The following is a 17,746-nucleotide window of genomic DNA, read 5'->3' on the forward strand; positions in this document are numbered from 1 at the left end:
GCCTCTAAAATGCAGGCAGGGATTTGCACACATACAGGCTTTTGTAATGGTTGACTTCAAGCTGAACTGTAGTAGTTCAGTAGTACTTCAGTAGTCGTACTATGTATAGTGATAGTATCGTTACAGGTGAGTCTTAAAAAAAATAAAACTAGTAATCTTCTACTGGTTCTTCCAGAACACCGCTTCCTTCTTACTTACCCCTGTAAAACTGTTCCACCTCTGAATTCAGAGTCCTTTCTATTTTGAATACTTTTATGCAATGATTACTCAGGTGATGTGTGTACCAAAACATGTAGTATTAACATGTAGGAAGCCCTGAAAAAACAGAGGATATTTATCTCTGTGGTATTTTTGTGGTGTTCTTTTCCATTTAAGAAATTAATGTATACGTATATTGTTTGTACTGTCAACATTTTACTAAAATCAACTATAGTTTTGCCTTGATTGGAAGAAAGCTTAAAGCTATGCATATGTTTGGAACAGTTTGTGCTTTTCAACCTTAGCTCACAAAGTAGGTAGTATTTTATATTTGAAGTTATCAGTGAAAGATTGAAGCAAAATTCCTACTCAGAAACTAGTCTTGTTTAATGATACACTGAAGCAACAGAAAATTTCATACAGTATAACAGGTTTGTGTATTTACACTTTTTTAATGCTTGTTATTAACCTACAGAAAAAGTAGCTTGTTGTGTTGAGGTTGTTTTTATATATGTTTTGACTAAAAACTATCTTTAATAAAAAGCTGGAGTAGTTTTTATCTGAGAAGATAATCATCAGTGAGTATTTCACAGCTCCATGTTCATTCCATTTTTTACTTTACAGTTGCAAAACATTTTAAAATTGTGTTGCTTTTTGAAGTTTGACAGTTTCTGGCTATCTTATTGTTTCTTGAAGTTACTCAGGAAAAACGCATAGCATTTGCTCTATGAACAGGTTTGCTTTACTGTTCAGTGCATTTTCTATGCAATAACGATTGGAAATTGGGACACCACACAAAATAAACGCATCAAGATAAAAAGTTAGCTGTGCATCAAATTAAACGGAGCTCCATACGAAATGCACTGATCAAATAAAGCAACCTTCTCTGAAGAACCCATGAAGCGCTTAAAGTTTGTGTTTGGGATATTTTTGTAACCTTTTGAGCTATGAGTTATAAAATATTCGACATCACCAAACTGTTCCCCTAGGTTGCTGTGCTGATACAGCTATTTATTTGTGCAGAAACTAATTCTGGAAACACAACATTTTGCTGAAGTAGCTTGTTTTAATGCAAAACTTTGGTGATGCCCACTCTTGCTTCTCAGTACAGAGTCATTCACTAAACCTGGTTAGTGACATCACATTGCTTTTCATACTTCTGTCATCTTACGCTTTAAGTTCGCTTTGATGTTCGTTGAGCATCGGAGGATTGAATCAATGATCTCTCTGTCTCTCTCGTGCTATTTTGTAAAAGCACATAGTGCAGAAAATGAAAATGGCAGGAACAGGGTTTTAGAGCTCGTGTCTTAGATCTTGCTGTACTTCTCTTTGGATAAGGTATAGTGTCCTTTTTAAATCAATATGAACTCATTGTGAAATTTCTGATAAAAACATTCTTAAAAATAAGTAATTATTTTTAATTAACTGCAGTAAAAACACTGCAGTTATCAGTGTGATCAAGTGCAAAGAAAAACGGCATAAAAAACTTTCAATCTCCATAACCTCTGAATTGCACATAGCTGTAGTAATTGCATTGTTTTGGGTGGAAATTAGTTGCAAGTTAACTGGCTCTCTAGTTTTCGTTGTTATTACTCACTTGACTTAATAGAATGATTCTGATATTTAGAAATGTATCTGAAGGTACAGTTTATATCACTGAAGCAGGAAGCAACTTAAATAGTCTTAAGAATGAATAGAAGAATACAATCATTGGTTCAGTTCTCTGCTACGTATAATGCATGATCAACTGTTAATGTGAATTTGCTACTCTGAGTGTCCGTAGCCATTACAGCAGCTCTGACTCTTCAACTGTTCTTGGTATTACAGTGGACTAAAGAGGATGGACATAGAACTGCCACCTCTGCTGTCCCTAACCTGTTTGTTCCATTGAACACCAATCCAAAGGAGGTCCAAGAAATGAGGAACAAGGTTTGTAATAGCAGTAAAATAACTTTTTTTGGTCATCACTGCAATTAAGTTGCATACTTTTAATGAACTAACTTGCTTTACTATAGTGAACTTTTTGGGGTTCAGTAACACAACTTCGGTCTTGTCCTGCCCCTTTATAACTAGATACTGAAACAATTTCTAAATGTTCTGAACTCGTCTTGGAAAAAGATGGTGTTGCTGTCCACTATATGAAGACTTTCATTGTCTTATATTTTGTTACTGTCAAACTATTTGCTGGATATCTCTGAAACAGCCACCACTGAGCTTATGGTAGTAATTCTGTTCCCTGGGGTCCTAGTTTTACAGTAGTGACCCGTTTTCCTGTTTTGGTTTCACCAGTTGAAATTGTGGCCTAGGCAAAGAAGTCTATGGATCTCTTTTCATATTATGTTTTATTATATTATAATATGCCGTGATTGTTGCAGAAAATTTTTAGGCTGTTGGAACGCATGTTAATCTTCTTGAGATGACCTAGCAGTTAATTTTCCAGTCTCTGAATTTCAGATCTTGTCACCAATCTGCCAACAGGAAAGCATTGAATGCATTGAGGCTTTTCACTTTATTTCTTTTAAAGTCTAAAATATGCATTGATATCTTGTTAATACTTAACTCATACTGGATTGTTTTGCTGCTTCTGTCTGATGGCCATATGGAACATGGGAGTTAGCATTATGTCACAGGAAAGTCTGGGTGCAGGAGTACTAGCAGGAATACTGATTTGTTCTAAAATAATTTGCATAAGGTTGGCAGAGCTTTTGCTTTTCCTGACTTGGCACTGTGTAAAATAACAATAACTTGAAGCAAGAAGTCTGGTGAAATTACCAAGCAGTGTCTTGGTGTTTGAAACACAAATATTGTTTTATTAAAAACTTGAATGAAGTCACTAAGAGGAGGGAAGTAAAACTTTAAATGTTTTACTTTCCTAATGATGAGAAACAAGGGACGAGTAAGCTAGAAACAAGGTGATGCAGGATCTTCATACTTTCTGGAATACCAACTATTGATAATACCTTGTGTTTGTATACTTGTATGCATGTATTTTTATATGTTTTATATCCTTTCTGGTAAGGATATACAACCTTCTAAAGTAGAGGTCTTTCTGAATGCATGCTTTTATTCATTTATCTTGGAACAAGAACCAGAATATTTTAGAAATAAATTGAGTCAGTTTTAACGAGTTCTTTACCACTGTAGGATATCTAATTTAAATAGATAATACCTAGATTTAAAGATCCAGTTTCTGTTCCCATCTTCTGTATGGAAGGAACTGGGAGGTGTTTAGGATGCAACAAAAAGGATGTGTCTGAGTACTCCAGAGTGTCAGTTTATACATAGAAAAATATTTATATGCCCTTTTGAGAATATGGTCCTGACTAAACGAAAAATTGAATGTTGTGCAGTGTTTTACAGTAAGTGCCATAGGAAGATGATATTGTGGTGCAGTATAGAATCATAGAATGGTTTGGGTTGGAAGGGACCTTAAAGATTGTCTAGTTCCAAACACTCTGCCACGGGCAGGGACACGTGCCACTAGATTAGGTTGCTCAAAGTCTCACCCACCCTGGCCTTGAACACTTCCAGGGATGGGGCATCCACAACTTCTCTGGGCAACCTGTTCCAGTGCCTCACCACCCTGAGAGTGAAGAATTTCTTCCTTATATCTAATCAAAATCTCCCCTCTTTCAGTTTAAAGTCATTGCCCCTTGTCTTATCACTCCACGCCCTTGTAAAAAGTCCCTTTCCAGCTTTCTTGTAGGCCCCCTTTAGGTACTGGAAGGCTACTGTAATATCATTGACTAAGTGGCTGGTGACAAAAAAAACTGTAAATGACTGATCAGGTACAAGAGAATTAAATAAATATGACCTCTATGCTTCTCTTCTCTCCTCACCTTTCTTCACAAACTGGAGTTGTCATTTACCTGATCTGTAGAGTTTTACCATGAGCCAGTACTAAAAAGCAAAGGACAGTGCCTGCTGTGGTACTTAAAAGACTAAATTCTTGGAAATGTGAGGAAACAACTAGGAACTTGAGCACATATCTTCAAGTGGTGTTTATAAGCACTGCTTTGTTTGATGGGTAGGGCCATAGCAATCAACACTAGTTGCAGTCTGTTGGAAGGTTCACCCACCCCTTTTTCAAATAGAAAATGTGGTTAACTTCTCTGATGTTCATGTGACTGTATTCTGCTGCTTTCCTTTACAGATCAGAGAGCAAAACTTACAAGATATTAAAACTGCAGGCCCTCAATCACAGGTTCTTGCTGGGGTAGTTGTGGACAGGAGTCTTGTACAGGTGAGAGTATAAAATGCCTAAAACTATTAGCGTAAAGTTGATCTATGATATCCTCTGCTTTCACCTAATATATCACTGTAAAATTATTCTTTAATTGGCAGAAAGTAACTGTTTATAAGGTAAGTATTAGAGGTAACACCATTGTCTTTGCGAGAGTGCTCAGGGTCAGAAATTTAAGAGGCTTCAGCCATGTAGCCCAAGCATGTCTGTGGAGGATGCTTCTTGTTTTGTTTGTTTGGTTTTTTTTTTTGCTGAATGTAATGCATGAAATTCAGAAGGCTTATTTATATGGGTAAGATTCTTGCTCAAAACTAGTTGGGCTTTGTGACAACTTTTTGTTTGTTTTCCAAGTTTATGTATCTTTAGGTATTAATACTGGGCACAACAGGCTTACTATGGGGCAGTAGTGTTTCGTGTTAAATAAGTTTTGTCATGCTTCATAATATTTTATTTGAAGAGCAATTTTGGAAAAAAAGCTATTTTACATCAATAAAACTTAAAAGCGGTATTTCTGGATATACCAAAGACTTTATCTATGAATCATATAGCTCAAAGTAAAGTAAGAATTAGAGCTATACAGTATAACTATGTGACTGTATGACTTCAAAGCTCTGTATATCTGAGTGCTTTAACTGCCCCAGATAAGTATTTTCTGATATACTTTAAAAAAATGTGACAAGTCATATCGTGACCATCATTCATGTTGGGTGTCATGTTGTGTGCATGTCAGTTCACTGTCATTTGCAATTTATCTAGCGGTTACTGTTTCTTTGCATGTTTTTAGCAAGCATCATAATGCTTTCGGTTGATGTTTTGAAGCCCGGGCTCGGTTTGCTCTGTTTACTCGATTTACTGTTGCAGGATGCTCCCCTCTCAGACTGTACGGAATCTATTGAAGGGCTCGATCTCACAGAGCAGGCCTTTAGTCCCGCTAAATCTCTGTCTGTTAGAAAGGTACTGCCCTGTCATACTGCTCTAAATACTGTTGTTCACCCTGCATTTTTGCCTCTTCCTTACCCTGATCTTTTCCTTCTGTTAGCTAATGATTTGGCTAGAAAAGAAGAAAAAAAATAGATGGATCTCCAAATTATTTATGTGCAACTATACAAGCAGCTACTTTACTCTGTTAAAGTCTCTTTTTAAGGATTTTGATCTCTCTCTTTGTAGAAGCTGGTGAGGAAACACCTTTTGATGTTAAGGTGCTGATTAGGTTCTGCATATAGTGGGTTTCTTTGCGCATGCCATTAGTGTTGAATTACTCTGAGATCCATTTTGAGTTTAGCTTAAACTCAACCTGATTACATCAGTGTAATTCCGAAGATATCCACATGTTCAGAGTGTGTCATGCTGACAGACACTGTCAACTTTTGATCCTACATTGCTAGACGTCTTGTTTCCTTAAAACTTCCTGTGGTTATCTACACGAGTTGCTGAGTAATGCCCCACACTTCCAAAATCGATTGGCTTTTAAACATGTGATTATGCTTGTGCTCACGTAATATACGTTATGGAATGAATTCAAGAGATGTGTGTATAGTTGGGGTGGGCAGTCCTTTGAGGCTGAGCAAACAAGAACAGCTTGCACGTTGGATGGAAGCAATCTGTCATTAGCTGTCTTCCTCTCCCAGGTTTTGAAGGAGTTTCTTAGAGGTGCTCTAACATGGAAGCACAGTGTGTAAATAAGAATCAGTGTCTCTTCTGCTCCAGTATTTTAGCTAAAAGATTCTTAAATCTTGGTTTAGGTCATGCCTGACATCTCATTATCAGAATAGCTTTCCCCTGAAAAAAACAGAACGCTTTAAATTACGTTATTGTTGCAGATCTCATGACTTTAGAACACTTTCTAGTGTAGTGAGTCAGTTTGTATTACAGATAGTTGTAGCGTACTGAGAACTTGATAATGGTGTTTTTCAGATTACAGTTTGGTTTATCCATATTCTGAAAGGAAAAACAATAAAACACTATTTCCACATTTAAGATGAAAAATAAAGACAAATTCTTCCAGGCAGTGCATGCCTTTTATTCTCTGCTTAATAATACCTTCAAAGTGAAAAATTATTTGTGTGATAGTCATCCATTGGTTATCACAACACAGGCGGTTTCTTTCATCAATGATATGCAAGATATCTTTCAAGTATTATTTTTAAATAATAGCATCATCTTTCTATAAAACTAGTCAAATATATTACGTGGATTTTTTGTAGATGGTGAGGAGCTGACAAAGGTCTGTTGGTTGTATGATTTTACCTAGTGTTAATGTTATGGTTGAGATGTCCAAATGATGTGTTTCCTTTTTGTGGTGTCCTGAAAGTGCTTTCCCCCAGAAGTACTGTGTAAAACCAGATCACAATGTTAATTACAGTAGGAGTGGCCTATTTCATGATCTTTATCTCAGTATGGATTGTGACCTGGATGCTTAATAATTTCCTGTTGGGGAGGAGAAAAAAACTCAAACCAACAACAAAACAAAACAAAAAAACACAAAAACCACCAATGAAATAATCAACAAAAACAAACAAACAAAAAACACCACGAGAGACACTTTCTAGAAAGATTATGCCAGAAATCAGTTGTGTATTGTGGAACAAAGGAAGTATAAGCAGTCTTACGATGTTCATATAAACCTCATGAAACTTTGAGGAGACCTGTGCATGAAGGACTTAAGGACTTTTAGATACCAGATCATTACAAGTTCACAGTTGACAGATTCTTTGACACTTGATTATGCTTAAAGTAAAAAGGTTCATCTGATTGCAGTAATGCTTAAAATGTGTTATGTTTTCAGTTAACATTGAGATTTATAACAAATGCTAACACACACTATTTTGGATGAAAAGGAATCCTGTTTGTGTACAGTATGCATGTAACGCTTTGAGTCTTCCGTGCCTAAGGCTGCAGTGGTAAATACTCCGTTTTGCCTTGTCACTTGCTTTGTCCATGTTCTGAGAAGTCCTGGCCATGTTGCAACACAAGCTCCTTGTGCATCGTGTCATTTTATTTGTGTTATACAGACTTAGTTAACTAAGCTTCTGCTGCAGTCTTGGCTCAATGAGAGGGAATGTTGGTTATTCTTACCAGTGGCCGTTCTGCAATCTGATTAAAAAAAAAAAAAAAAAAAATCACATGAATTTTCAAGGATTTTAAGTACAAGGAGAATCACCCATTTCCTGTCTCTTCCTTTAGAATGGAAATTCTGTGGCTTTATTCTTCATGAAGAGCCTCTCGGTTCTGCCCAGAGGTTGCACTGTGTTTTAATGGCGACTTCTACATGAGCAGTACTTTAAGAGTCTTGGCTCTTTGGATAAAGGCACTGCATTAATGCCAGATTGTGTGAAGAGCAATCGTTAACTTCAGACAATTATTATGAAGCTACTGCGTGATTATGAGAAAAACTGGCATGTATAAGGTGCCAGGTTTGCTTATATCTATCTCTGAGAACAAGATGAAGTGCTTGCCTGTTAAATGATGGTGACCTCATTTGAGGTTTTGAATTTTTCTCTGAAAGCAAGTTTAGGTGGAGAAGCTGCAAAATGACATGATAATCTAAAATTTCCTTGTTGGATATGTGAGGTCCAAGTTAAATATGAAGGTATGTTGGATATCATTAGCTATAAATGGCTTTCCCTTTGTTGGATCTTTGTGGGAGGGTATGCCCTTACAGAATTCTCAGGAGTGAAAATATCTTCTGTTTATGAGTGTAATCGACACGTTATTTCTTACAGTGGAGAAAATGCCATTGATATTCAGGTGCTTACACATGCAATCCAACTTCCAATAGTTGTCAAAGTAGTACTAGAATCATCATAAAAAGTACTAGTATCAGCATAATCCAGATGAAATCACTAGAACATTACTTTTTTGCATGTCATCTTCTGTTGAAATAGAGTGCTAGTCTTTTATATGGGAATTTATTCCCTCTCTACAGGCTCTCTGATACTGGAAGCAACTCCAGACCGATTTTCTTGTTCAATTTTTCTGGTCGTTCATAGGAATCACTGAATGGCACGGACAGGTTGATAGCTCTGCAAAGTCTCAGCTATTTTAGTGTCACATTTCCAATCTAAAATATGTCCCGTACTGATTTTTTAGTCCTTTTTACTCATTTTCCTTCTGTCCTGTCTTACTCTCTTCGTTTTGTGTTGTGTATTTTTATTCGAATTCTTGGAAGGCTGCTTTGTGGCCTGTTCTGTGAAGTAATGCATCTCTACTTCGATTTGTATGTGTTTTAAAGTAATCATATTGCAGAACTTACTAACATGCTACTATAATTTATTTTCCCCATAGAATCAGTCCCTCTACCCTTACAGTTTTCATTAGTGGCCTTTGAACTGCTTCCATATTATCGCTACTGAGTAAAACTGGATGTGTTAATCTGGAAACAACTTTTAGCAGATCAAAAGTCTGCCGTTCTGATCTCTCGTGTAATTCTTTGCTTTTATGGTCCAAAACCACAAGTGCTTTTTTTCTTTGTAATAGATAATCCGCTTACTGTCGTTGCCTCTGATCTTTTTCAGTCTTATTTCTCTTGGGTCAGAGACATTCAGCTACTAGAAATACTGTTTGCATTGATTGTGGGTGTGGTTTTTGTGCATGTTTGGTTTTGGTTTGTTGTTTTTTTTTTAGTTCAGTAAATGTGATAAGCTCGATGCACTGCTTTTATTCCTGGTAGTTATCAAAGGTACTCCTTTAAGGAAGAGAATGCATCGTGCCGGTGCGCTGGTCGTCATCTGCACACTGCGTGTTTGCTGTTTGTTATTTTTAAATCAATAGGCATTCAGTAAAACTTCTTTTCATGTGAAAGTTGTTCTCCCCAGTCATTTCGGATTTAACTTGCAGACAAGATTCAAAGATTCTTAAGCATTCCAGGCATACCAGTGTGCACTGTATATCTTGTTCCTCTGTTGACTTTTATAACCCTAGAAAACTCTAGAAACTCTGCCTGAGATCGTGCTTTACAAGCCCCTGCTACTTATTGCTGAGTTTCAGTTAAAACTACAGAGGGCACCAATTTTCTGCCATCATTAAAGCTGGGACCTGTATTTTTGGGGGTGTTCTATGTTGTATAAATCCTAATGGTTTTGTAGAAAAAGGTTGATATTTTTGTGACTTTTTTTATGCATTATCCTGTAAGAAAAGCCATGGCTATCAGATTCGAGGTTTTCTGGAATTAAGACAGATGGTGCTTAATGGAAATAATGGAGAAAAAGCTTTTCACATTCCGCTGGCTGAATCTGAGATGAGAGTTCCTCTTATTATGTGGAGAAACGGAGACAATCTATAATGTTTGAGATATTTCTCTCCGGCACTTCCTTTCAGGATCTTACAGTGGAGACTTGTTGTTCTGTTTGTTCTTCAGTACTTTTCTGGCTGGTGTTTGCTTCCTGAAGAGTAGCAGAGATTCTAAGAACCAGCTGTTCTTCCTTCCCTGGATTGCTCTAGACCAGATTTCTGGAGCTATCTCATGAGGCTTTCAGAAATATCTTGACTGCTTTTGTCCTCCTTCCATCTGGACATTCTTGTATGTCACCGTTTTGGTGCTGATAACTTGTCAAAAGCAGCTCTTAGCATCCAAAACATGTAATTTCAGCTTTCCTGTGAAGATCTCATACGTGTCTGTCAAGTATGGACATGGAATGGAATGTTTATCTTTGTGAACTGTGCTTTCTAATGCTTTCTTTTAAATATCGGTGCAAGTAACATTTGAGTATGAAGATAACTCGGGCCAGTCAATAACCCATATTTATTTGGCAATGGAATTCAAATACCTCTTTTCAATAGTGAAGACAACTCAGGTATCCCAGTGACACGAGGCACAGACCACAAATCAGTCAATTCCAGACTAGTGTCAGCGGAGTTCTGTACATCCAGTGAAAAACCAAACGCTTAAACAAGTGACCTGAAAGATACAGCAGCAATCCAGGCAAGCAGCTTCCGAATCCGAGACAATGAAAAGCCAATGGCTTTAGTCTTTACTATATGATTAGCGAAGAAAAACTAAGAACCTCACCATTAGAGAATCTCTGATGCAGCTGCTTTTGTCCGTCAGAACTCATTGGAATTGCTCATGTTTCATTTTTATTTGTATAGCTTTTTATCTGGCTTGTATGACAAATGTTATAGATGTAAATATACTAACTTGTATAAGATTACATTTAAGGTTAATTACTTCAAAATTACTTGTAATAAACTATTAATCTGGTGTACACAGAACATACACAAGATGGCTTTTTACTATAACATCTGTTAGATGTAGTAGCTACTAGAAAAGGCTTTTCCCTGACTAAAAACCAAAACCCAAACCAAAAAAAAGGAGCAAAACAAACCACAAACAAAAATACCTGTGAGCTGACTCCTGTGAACTTCTGCAGGTATTCTGTGCCCAGATGGCCGTGCGGTTGGGCCCGGTATCCTGTTTCTTTTGTGGGGAGAAAAAGAAACTTGATACTTCTGTGACTTCACACGTAATTCAGCCAGACCATATGGCTGCAGTTTGATTTACTGCTTAATGGTGGATATTCCCTGGTGGAAACACTGATGTGTCTGTAAGAGTAATTGATGAGACCTGTTTTCTCCTTTATATTAACCTGCTGTAGATTAAATACTTTTTTTTTTTTTTTTAAATGCTGTAATATATTTTTTTTTTCCCTTTTAAATCTAGAAAGAAAATAAATGTAGCATTTTTCAGATTATCTTTTTGGTTTGTTTTTGGTTGTTTTGTAGCCTCTGTTCTTCTCAGGGTTCTGCAAGTTACTGCTCAATTGCAGATGTATCTTTAATTTTCTTTTGTCAGGGAGAACTGGTGACTGCATCAAAGGCAATAATTGAGAAAGAATATCAACCAAAAGTCATAGTGAGCACAACAGGACCCAATCCCTTCAATAAACTCACGGATCGAGAACTGGAAGAATATCGCAAAGAAGTAGAAAGAAAGCAGAAGGGACCAGAAGGTTGGTTTCTCTTCGTGTGTTCTTTCTGCAATAGACTGGAACAACAGCGAGTTTGTTACTAATTGGAGGGTGGGTTACCTGCGAAGGTCATGGATACATTATGCAGCTTTCGTGTGTTTCAGTTTTTCCAGTGTGAATTAGAAATTTGAAAAGCATACTGGAGATAGAACATGCAATCTAAGTGTTAATGGAGTATTCTGTACAATGTCTGGATCTTATTTTAAGAATCATCTAGTAGACAAACTGAGGTGTTTAGTATGCCCGGTTACCGCTGCTATTAGTAAGTTGCAAGCCTGAAACTTCAGTCCAAAAAAACTTTAGGTACTGCAAAGTATTGCAGATTGTTCCACTTCATTTCTCTTAGCCCTAGAGATAGTAGTCTAGGGTGAGAGAATAGTGGTGGTTTTTAGCAGCAAAGCTGCAGTTTTCTAACTCACTGAAAATTGTGAATTTGAGAAACCCATTGAATGGGGAAGATACAGAACAACATTGGATTGCTGCTTGGAAATGGCACACGTTGGGGACTTTCTGAATTGTCACAAAATGATGAGAGTTTGCTGTAAAGAGATCGTTGCTGCATCTGAAGTGGTTTTCCCGCTTTGCTTCTCTGTGGTTTTAAGGGATGGTAGTTAGGACGCTCATCGGTTGTTAGGTTTTGGATTTGAGTGATGCAGGAACCAGAAGTGCCATTTCTTCTGTAGTGTGAGCTCCCTGCTCCTGCTTTTGGATAAAGCCATGTAGGAGCCGCTGTGGATTGCAGGTGTTCAGTTAATGAAGCATTGGACTGTGTGGGGCGGGATACTCTGCTGTTACACCGGTAAAACTGCGTACGTTTATTCTCTCAGTAACATTGCTACATCCTTCTTGGATAAGATACCAAAATACGGAGAGGCTGTGTTACTGAGACAGACACCAGCTGGGGAACAGAGTACATTGCTTAGAAGTCAGACCGTCAGTGAGCAAAGTACGTCAGATAAAAAATCTCTGGATTTGCAAGGCAGATCAAAAACCTTTCAAGGAACAGACACGAAGACTTTACAGGATCGTGACGTATCATCACTGTCTAAATCTTTAGATAACGCTCAGTTTGCTGCTGCATGGGTTTCTTGTCAGACCACGCAGTCAGACACCACACATCCTAACCGAAGAGCCAGATGGGCCGAAGTCCTCCCATAAGGAATTTCATACCGCAGTGATCAAAGCGTTAAGGTCCAATCCTGACCTTTTGGCTGAGGCCTCAGGTATTACTACTACGGTACAGCTGGGCTTGCGATCCAAGGAACAGCCTTTGGAGGTTCTCAGTTGACTCTCGTCTGTGGGACTGATTTCACTTTTAATTGCCAGATGAACTGTATGGAACAATGTTTTAACGTTGTTCTGATGTACAGTGTCCTCTATTAACGTTTTCCTTTGGATCTAGGGCTGTTTAAACCTGGAAGCAAGGGGGACCCTCCTTACTAATAACAAATAGGCAAACCACTGTGAAATCTGTTTTGAATCATTTAATCACTGCATGTTTCTTTGATTATCTGTGCAGTCTTTTCTTTTGGGATACGATTTTGTTTACTCCAAGTTTCAGCAATACAAAGCAAGCAAAAGAGCATTATCTGTGTAGGTCCGATAGCATTCTAGCCGTCCCGCCCCATATTTGTTTATATCTTCCTTGTGGTTTTTCCTCACAAGTTTTCTTTAGTGATAAACCAGTTCATAAACAATTACATTATTCATGCCTTATGGAAAAACAAAACGAAAATAAAATAAAAAAAAAAAAACAAACCATAAAAAAAAACACCCAAAAAACCCAAACAGAAACGACCACCACAGAGCTCAACTGTGACTTCAACAGTTTTGTTAATGTCAGACTATCACTTAATTTTCTTTTGCTTGTTTTGGTATTATTTAATTTCAATTATTTAATATTAATATCCTGGCAGAATTTTGATTCAGAAAAATGTATCTTGTGTGTATGGAGCGAAAGGACACTTCTGTTTTCGCACACGCTGAAAGGTTTTGACTGCCTTTTCAATTTCTTTGCCTACGTCTGCAGAACCTTCAGAAGATGGCAGGCAACAGAAAGAGAGAAGTCCCCCTGATCACACTGCAGCTCGCACTCCTCCCAGTACACCGATTAAAGTAGAGGAAGGTATGTCCTTCTGATTTGGGGGCCAGGGGAAACCAGTAACTGCATCATTAGTGACTGACGCATGAAAATGTATTAAATAGTATCTAATAAAGGTAAATTATTTCTCTTATTTTTGTACTAGCTAAAATATACGACACTGAACTATGAGTGTAATAGGTGTTATGTTTACAATAATAAAGAAGTGTGCATTAATATAAAGACAAATTTTCATCTCTTCAGAATTGCCTCGTCATCTCTTGGTGTTTCTCAACTGATTCACCTTTTTGTACATTTTCTGTGAGAAAGAATTGCTCTTATGAAATGAAATAGTGTCTGATGGTGAACCAGACACAAATTCAGCTGCTTTCGTAAATCTCCTTCACTGACTGCACATTTCTTAAACATTATTGTACTTGGATTACACCTCAGGAAATATTTTTTCCAACCCAATTTGAAACTAAATACCATTATTTGCTCACCTGAAGTAGTATTTTTAACTAAAATGAGAGCAGGGCTGGTAAAGTCTACAATTTCCTCTAAAAAGGATAAAATACCAATCTTGAACAGGTGTAATCTAATTTTTGTCTTGTTTCCTTTACCTTGTACATTGGATATTTCACTTGTCTGTTAGTCTTCCACTCACTACTTCATCTCATTCTGTTTTCTACAAGAATGGTCGCAACCATTCTTCTAACTTAACACAATGGCTGTGATGAATGCATAGATTCTCTACTTGTGCTTTTTTCTTCTTGTGGCTGCGTTACAAACAGGAGATGGATATGCTAAAGAGTACCTGTTACCATAGTAAGTATCATTCCATACTCTGACCTGCTTTTGTGCTTTGCTTCACTCTTGCTTCTTTGTTTACTAAGGGGGTTTTGTTGGGTTTGCTTTTTTTTTTTAAGCAAGCTTTTTCAGTTGAGATGCTTATTTCTTTAGTTCTTGATTTCATTAAATTCTAGGCAGTTGCAGATCTTATGTTGAAGTGCACTCCCCCTTGGAAAGAGACTGTGAAAGTGACATCATGTGTTTCCATATCTGTGTGTCTGATTCCTCAGTTTAAAAAGGAATAGTCTGAAGTTGCCTTTCAGATACAGCTGAAACAGGTCTGGGAGTTTCTGCCCCAACAATTTGCTGCTGCCTACACGACTTGCACCTGGTAATGAAATGGAAGAAAGTTCCTAATCTATTCCAGTGCAAAAGTGTTACTGCTGACATCGATTTAAACTTACCCAGCAGACTTCTGCACAGAAGTGGATATGGAACTAGTCCTTTGTTATATACATCAACTGTAGGAAGATTCAAATTCCAAACAAGGAATAGCAGCAACTTTGACACCTGTTTGGGCTAGATCGGCAGGGCTACATCGGATTATACTTTAAAGTAATACAGATGTTTGGCCCCTCCATCTGTATGTCCTGTTATATCCAAAAGTCAGTGTATGTCTCATAGATACAAAAGTCAAACTACATCGTAGACAACTGTGGTGTTGCTAATAAAGTTCTAAAACCTGAAAATTCTTTTAAACTGAGAACTGTTCCACAAACTCTTCTAGTTGTGTAAGTTTTCCAGGACAAACATACAAAGCTTATTTTAGAGAGTAACTGGAAGTTCACACCATGACGACTTTGGCTGGCAGAAGTTCTGTTGAAGGACAGTGTTCTCTGTGTACAGCCGCTTCTCAACGTTTTTTCCCTCATATTGTTTCTATTTAAGTGTAGCTAAAGTCAGAAAACTGTTTTGTGTTAACTCAGTTATAGCCTAGTTTGTATGTTTGTCCACATGTTTGTGTTGAAAAAAAAAAACATAAACCTTTATTTTCATAAATAATGTCAACTGTAAACACACACCAGCATTCGTGTTACTTTTCAAACTCTTATGCCAAATCGTATATAAAGGGAGAACACGGATGTAGACATGATTATTCTAAAAAACTTAACAAATTTTGAGGTACTGTTGAGTTCTTAAACTGTAAATGGATTTTGCAGCAAGATAAGTTTTTAAACCTTCCTGGTTATCTTACTGAAATCCATCAAGTAGGATAGCAAGGCGTTTACATGTTGTATGCCTTCTTTATCGAATGTGGAATTCGTAAATCTCCCTAATTCTGGTAAAATACTGCCCTTAGTGAGCTAGATAAACAGATGTTTGTTTGATACCAACATAACGTTAATCCGCTTAGGAATGATGGTGGTAATTTGACAAACTGAGAAGGACAGCAGTCCTGGATTAATGAGTTGTAAAACTGTTTATCCAATGCTTAGGCCAACTGGCAAATGCTGTTTGAATGCCTACAGCTTCCTATTCTTTAAGAATTTCTAATCCCTTTTTAAAAACTTTGTTTAAAACTTTATCTTTTAAACGTCTCTTAAAAAGACAAAAGTAAAACTGACTGACAATCTAATTTGGTGCCTGTTCTAAAAATTGGGCCAGCTAATGAACACAACAGAGTATTTCAGCTGGGACAAGGGACCTACGACCATCCAGTCCAACTGCCTGACCAGCTCAGGGCTGACCAAGTTAAAGCACGTTGCCAAGGGCATTTCCCAAACGCCTCTTAAACACTGACAGGCTTGGGGCATCGACCACCTCTCTGGTCAAACCTCTTCCAGGGTTTGACCATCCTCTCAGTGAAGAAACGCTTCCTAATGCCCAGACTTAACCTGCCCTGGTGCAGCTTTGAACCATTCCCATGTGTCCCGTCACTGGATCTCAGGGAGAAGAGACCAGCAGTGCTTTCAGTTAATTCCTGAATAGTGGAATTAAATCCAAAAAGAGTGTAGTGGTAGTGAAGAACTGTAGGTGATGCTTCTTACAGATCTGTATCAGATACATATACAGGTTAACCCAGAGCTTCAGGAGGCGGCTCGTAATGTACATAATTGCTTTCTCTTTTTTTACAGTGTTTTAAATCCTGCCTGCACTATAACTTTTAAACTGCTAACTTGTGCATTCCGAGTGTTTGGCACTGAATACTAGTGTGCTTGTTTATTTAACCTATTGGAACTTCATGGTGCTCTAGGCAAAACCTGTTGGTTTTCTAGCAGATACTCACAGAACAGAGCCCTCTGAATTAGAGGATTATGAATCCCATCTGGCAAAAATAAAAAGAACACTCATTGTCATTTCCGTAGGAAAAATAGGAAAGTATCAAGTATTTTCTGTGAAGTCTTGTGAAAGCCTTCAGTCTTTTCAAATTAAAATTAAGATTTTAAAAGAGGGGAAAATAGTTGCCTTTCTTTTGTGCCTTACAAGGAGTATGGCCTGGATTTTGTTCTAAATTCCTCCTTACGTAACATCAGTGGGGATATATTTGACACAGCTAAGGCGATACGCCTCAGCTACAGTGCAGTGACGAGCGCTGCAGGGAACTTCACAAAGTGCTCGTTGTTAAATGTGCGCAAAAAGGGGCTTTAACCAGAACCTCTAAAGCACTGGTGAATGAGGAAGGCGTTAAACTGAGAGAGCGGGGGGTAAAGTTCACCTTCGGACATAAAGGTATCAGCAGATTTTTGATGTTGCTTTATACAGGGATGAGTTTTGCTGTTAGACATCATGGACATGTGAAAATAAAAAAGCCGTATCGCATAACCTGCTGAGCTCCTTTAATTTGGTAAACTAGGTGGATTTTACTTACAGGAATCCATAATATATACTCATACCTTGCAAAAGAAGTGAAGCCTGTGTGGTAGGAAATCATATTTTGAAGCAACATCTGTTAGATCTAATGGAAGAATATTATGAAAATCCAAGCGTCGTGATTTAAAAATTGGCAAGCCAACAGTTTAGAAATTAATGGATTTGCATGTATCGGATCACTGCAAACCAGTAATTGGTTTTATCCCACCAAAAGAAAAAAAAGAATCGAGATACAGAATCCATGACGCTCTCTTCAGTGCTAGTGAAAGCAAACTGTAGGTTTAATTCCTGCTCACTGTACTAAAATCTCGCATCTCTTGCAAGTGTTACAAATAAAACATGAGACAAGTCCCAACAGTTACCTTCTTGGTGGTTTAAACCCACATGGTGGAATTCAGCTTTATCTGTTCTGTGGTAAAAAGCTTAAAAACAAACAAAACTTCTGCATATCTCATTTCCGTGTCTGTGCCCAAAGCTGAAGGAGAACAGACCTATTACAAAGGCTTCTATGCAAAGTAAATACAGTAGGTTCTTTATCGAGTGCGCTTACCATCAAGTCGCTTCGCTTTCTCCCTTCTAGGGACACTTATTGAACTA

General features: G+C 37.6%; 1 protein-coding gene across 1 annotated transcript in view; it reads left to right on the forward strand.

The window, feature by feature from the left end:
• The window catches only part of ADD1 (adducin 1), a 66,939-nt gene that overhangs the window by 48,704 nt on the left and 489 nt on the right, over positions 1–17,746 (forward strand). Inside the window, 8 exon segments of the mRNA XM_086612329.1 lie at positions 2,026–2,127; positions 4,352–4,441; positions 4,543–4,560; positions 5,303–5,395; positions 11,232–11,392; positions 12,234–12,512; positions 12,514–12,629; positions 13,436–13,531. Of these exon segments, the coding sequence (XP_086468455.1) occupies positions 2,026–2,127; positions 4,352–4,441; positions 4,543–4,560; positions 5,303–5,395; positions 11,232–11,392; positions 12,234–12,512; positions 12,514–12,629; positions 13,436–13,531 (955 nt within the window).

Source organism: Tauraco erythrolophus, chromosome 5 (assembly GCF_009769465.1).
Source record: "Tauraco erythrolophus isolate bTauEry1 chromosome 5, bTauEry1.pri, whole genome shotgun sequence".
Lineage (NCBI taxonomy): Eukaryota > Metazoa > Chordata > Aves > Musophagiformes > Musophagidae > Tauraco > Tauraco erythrolophus.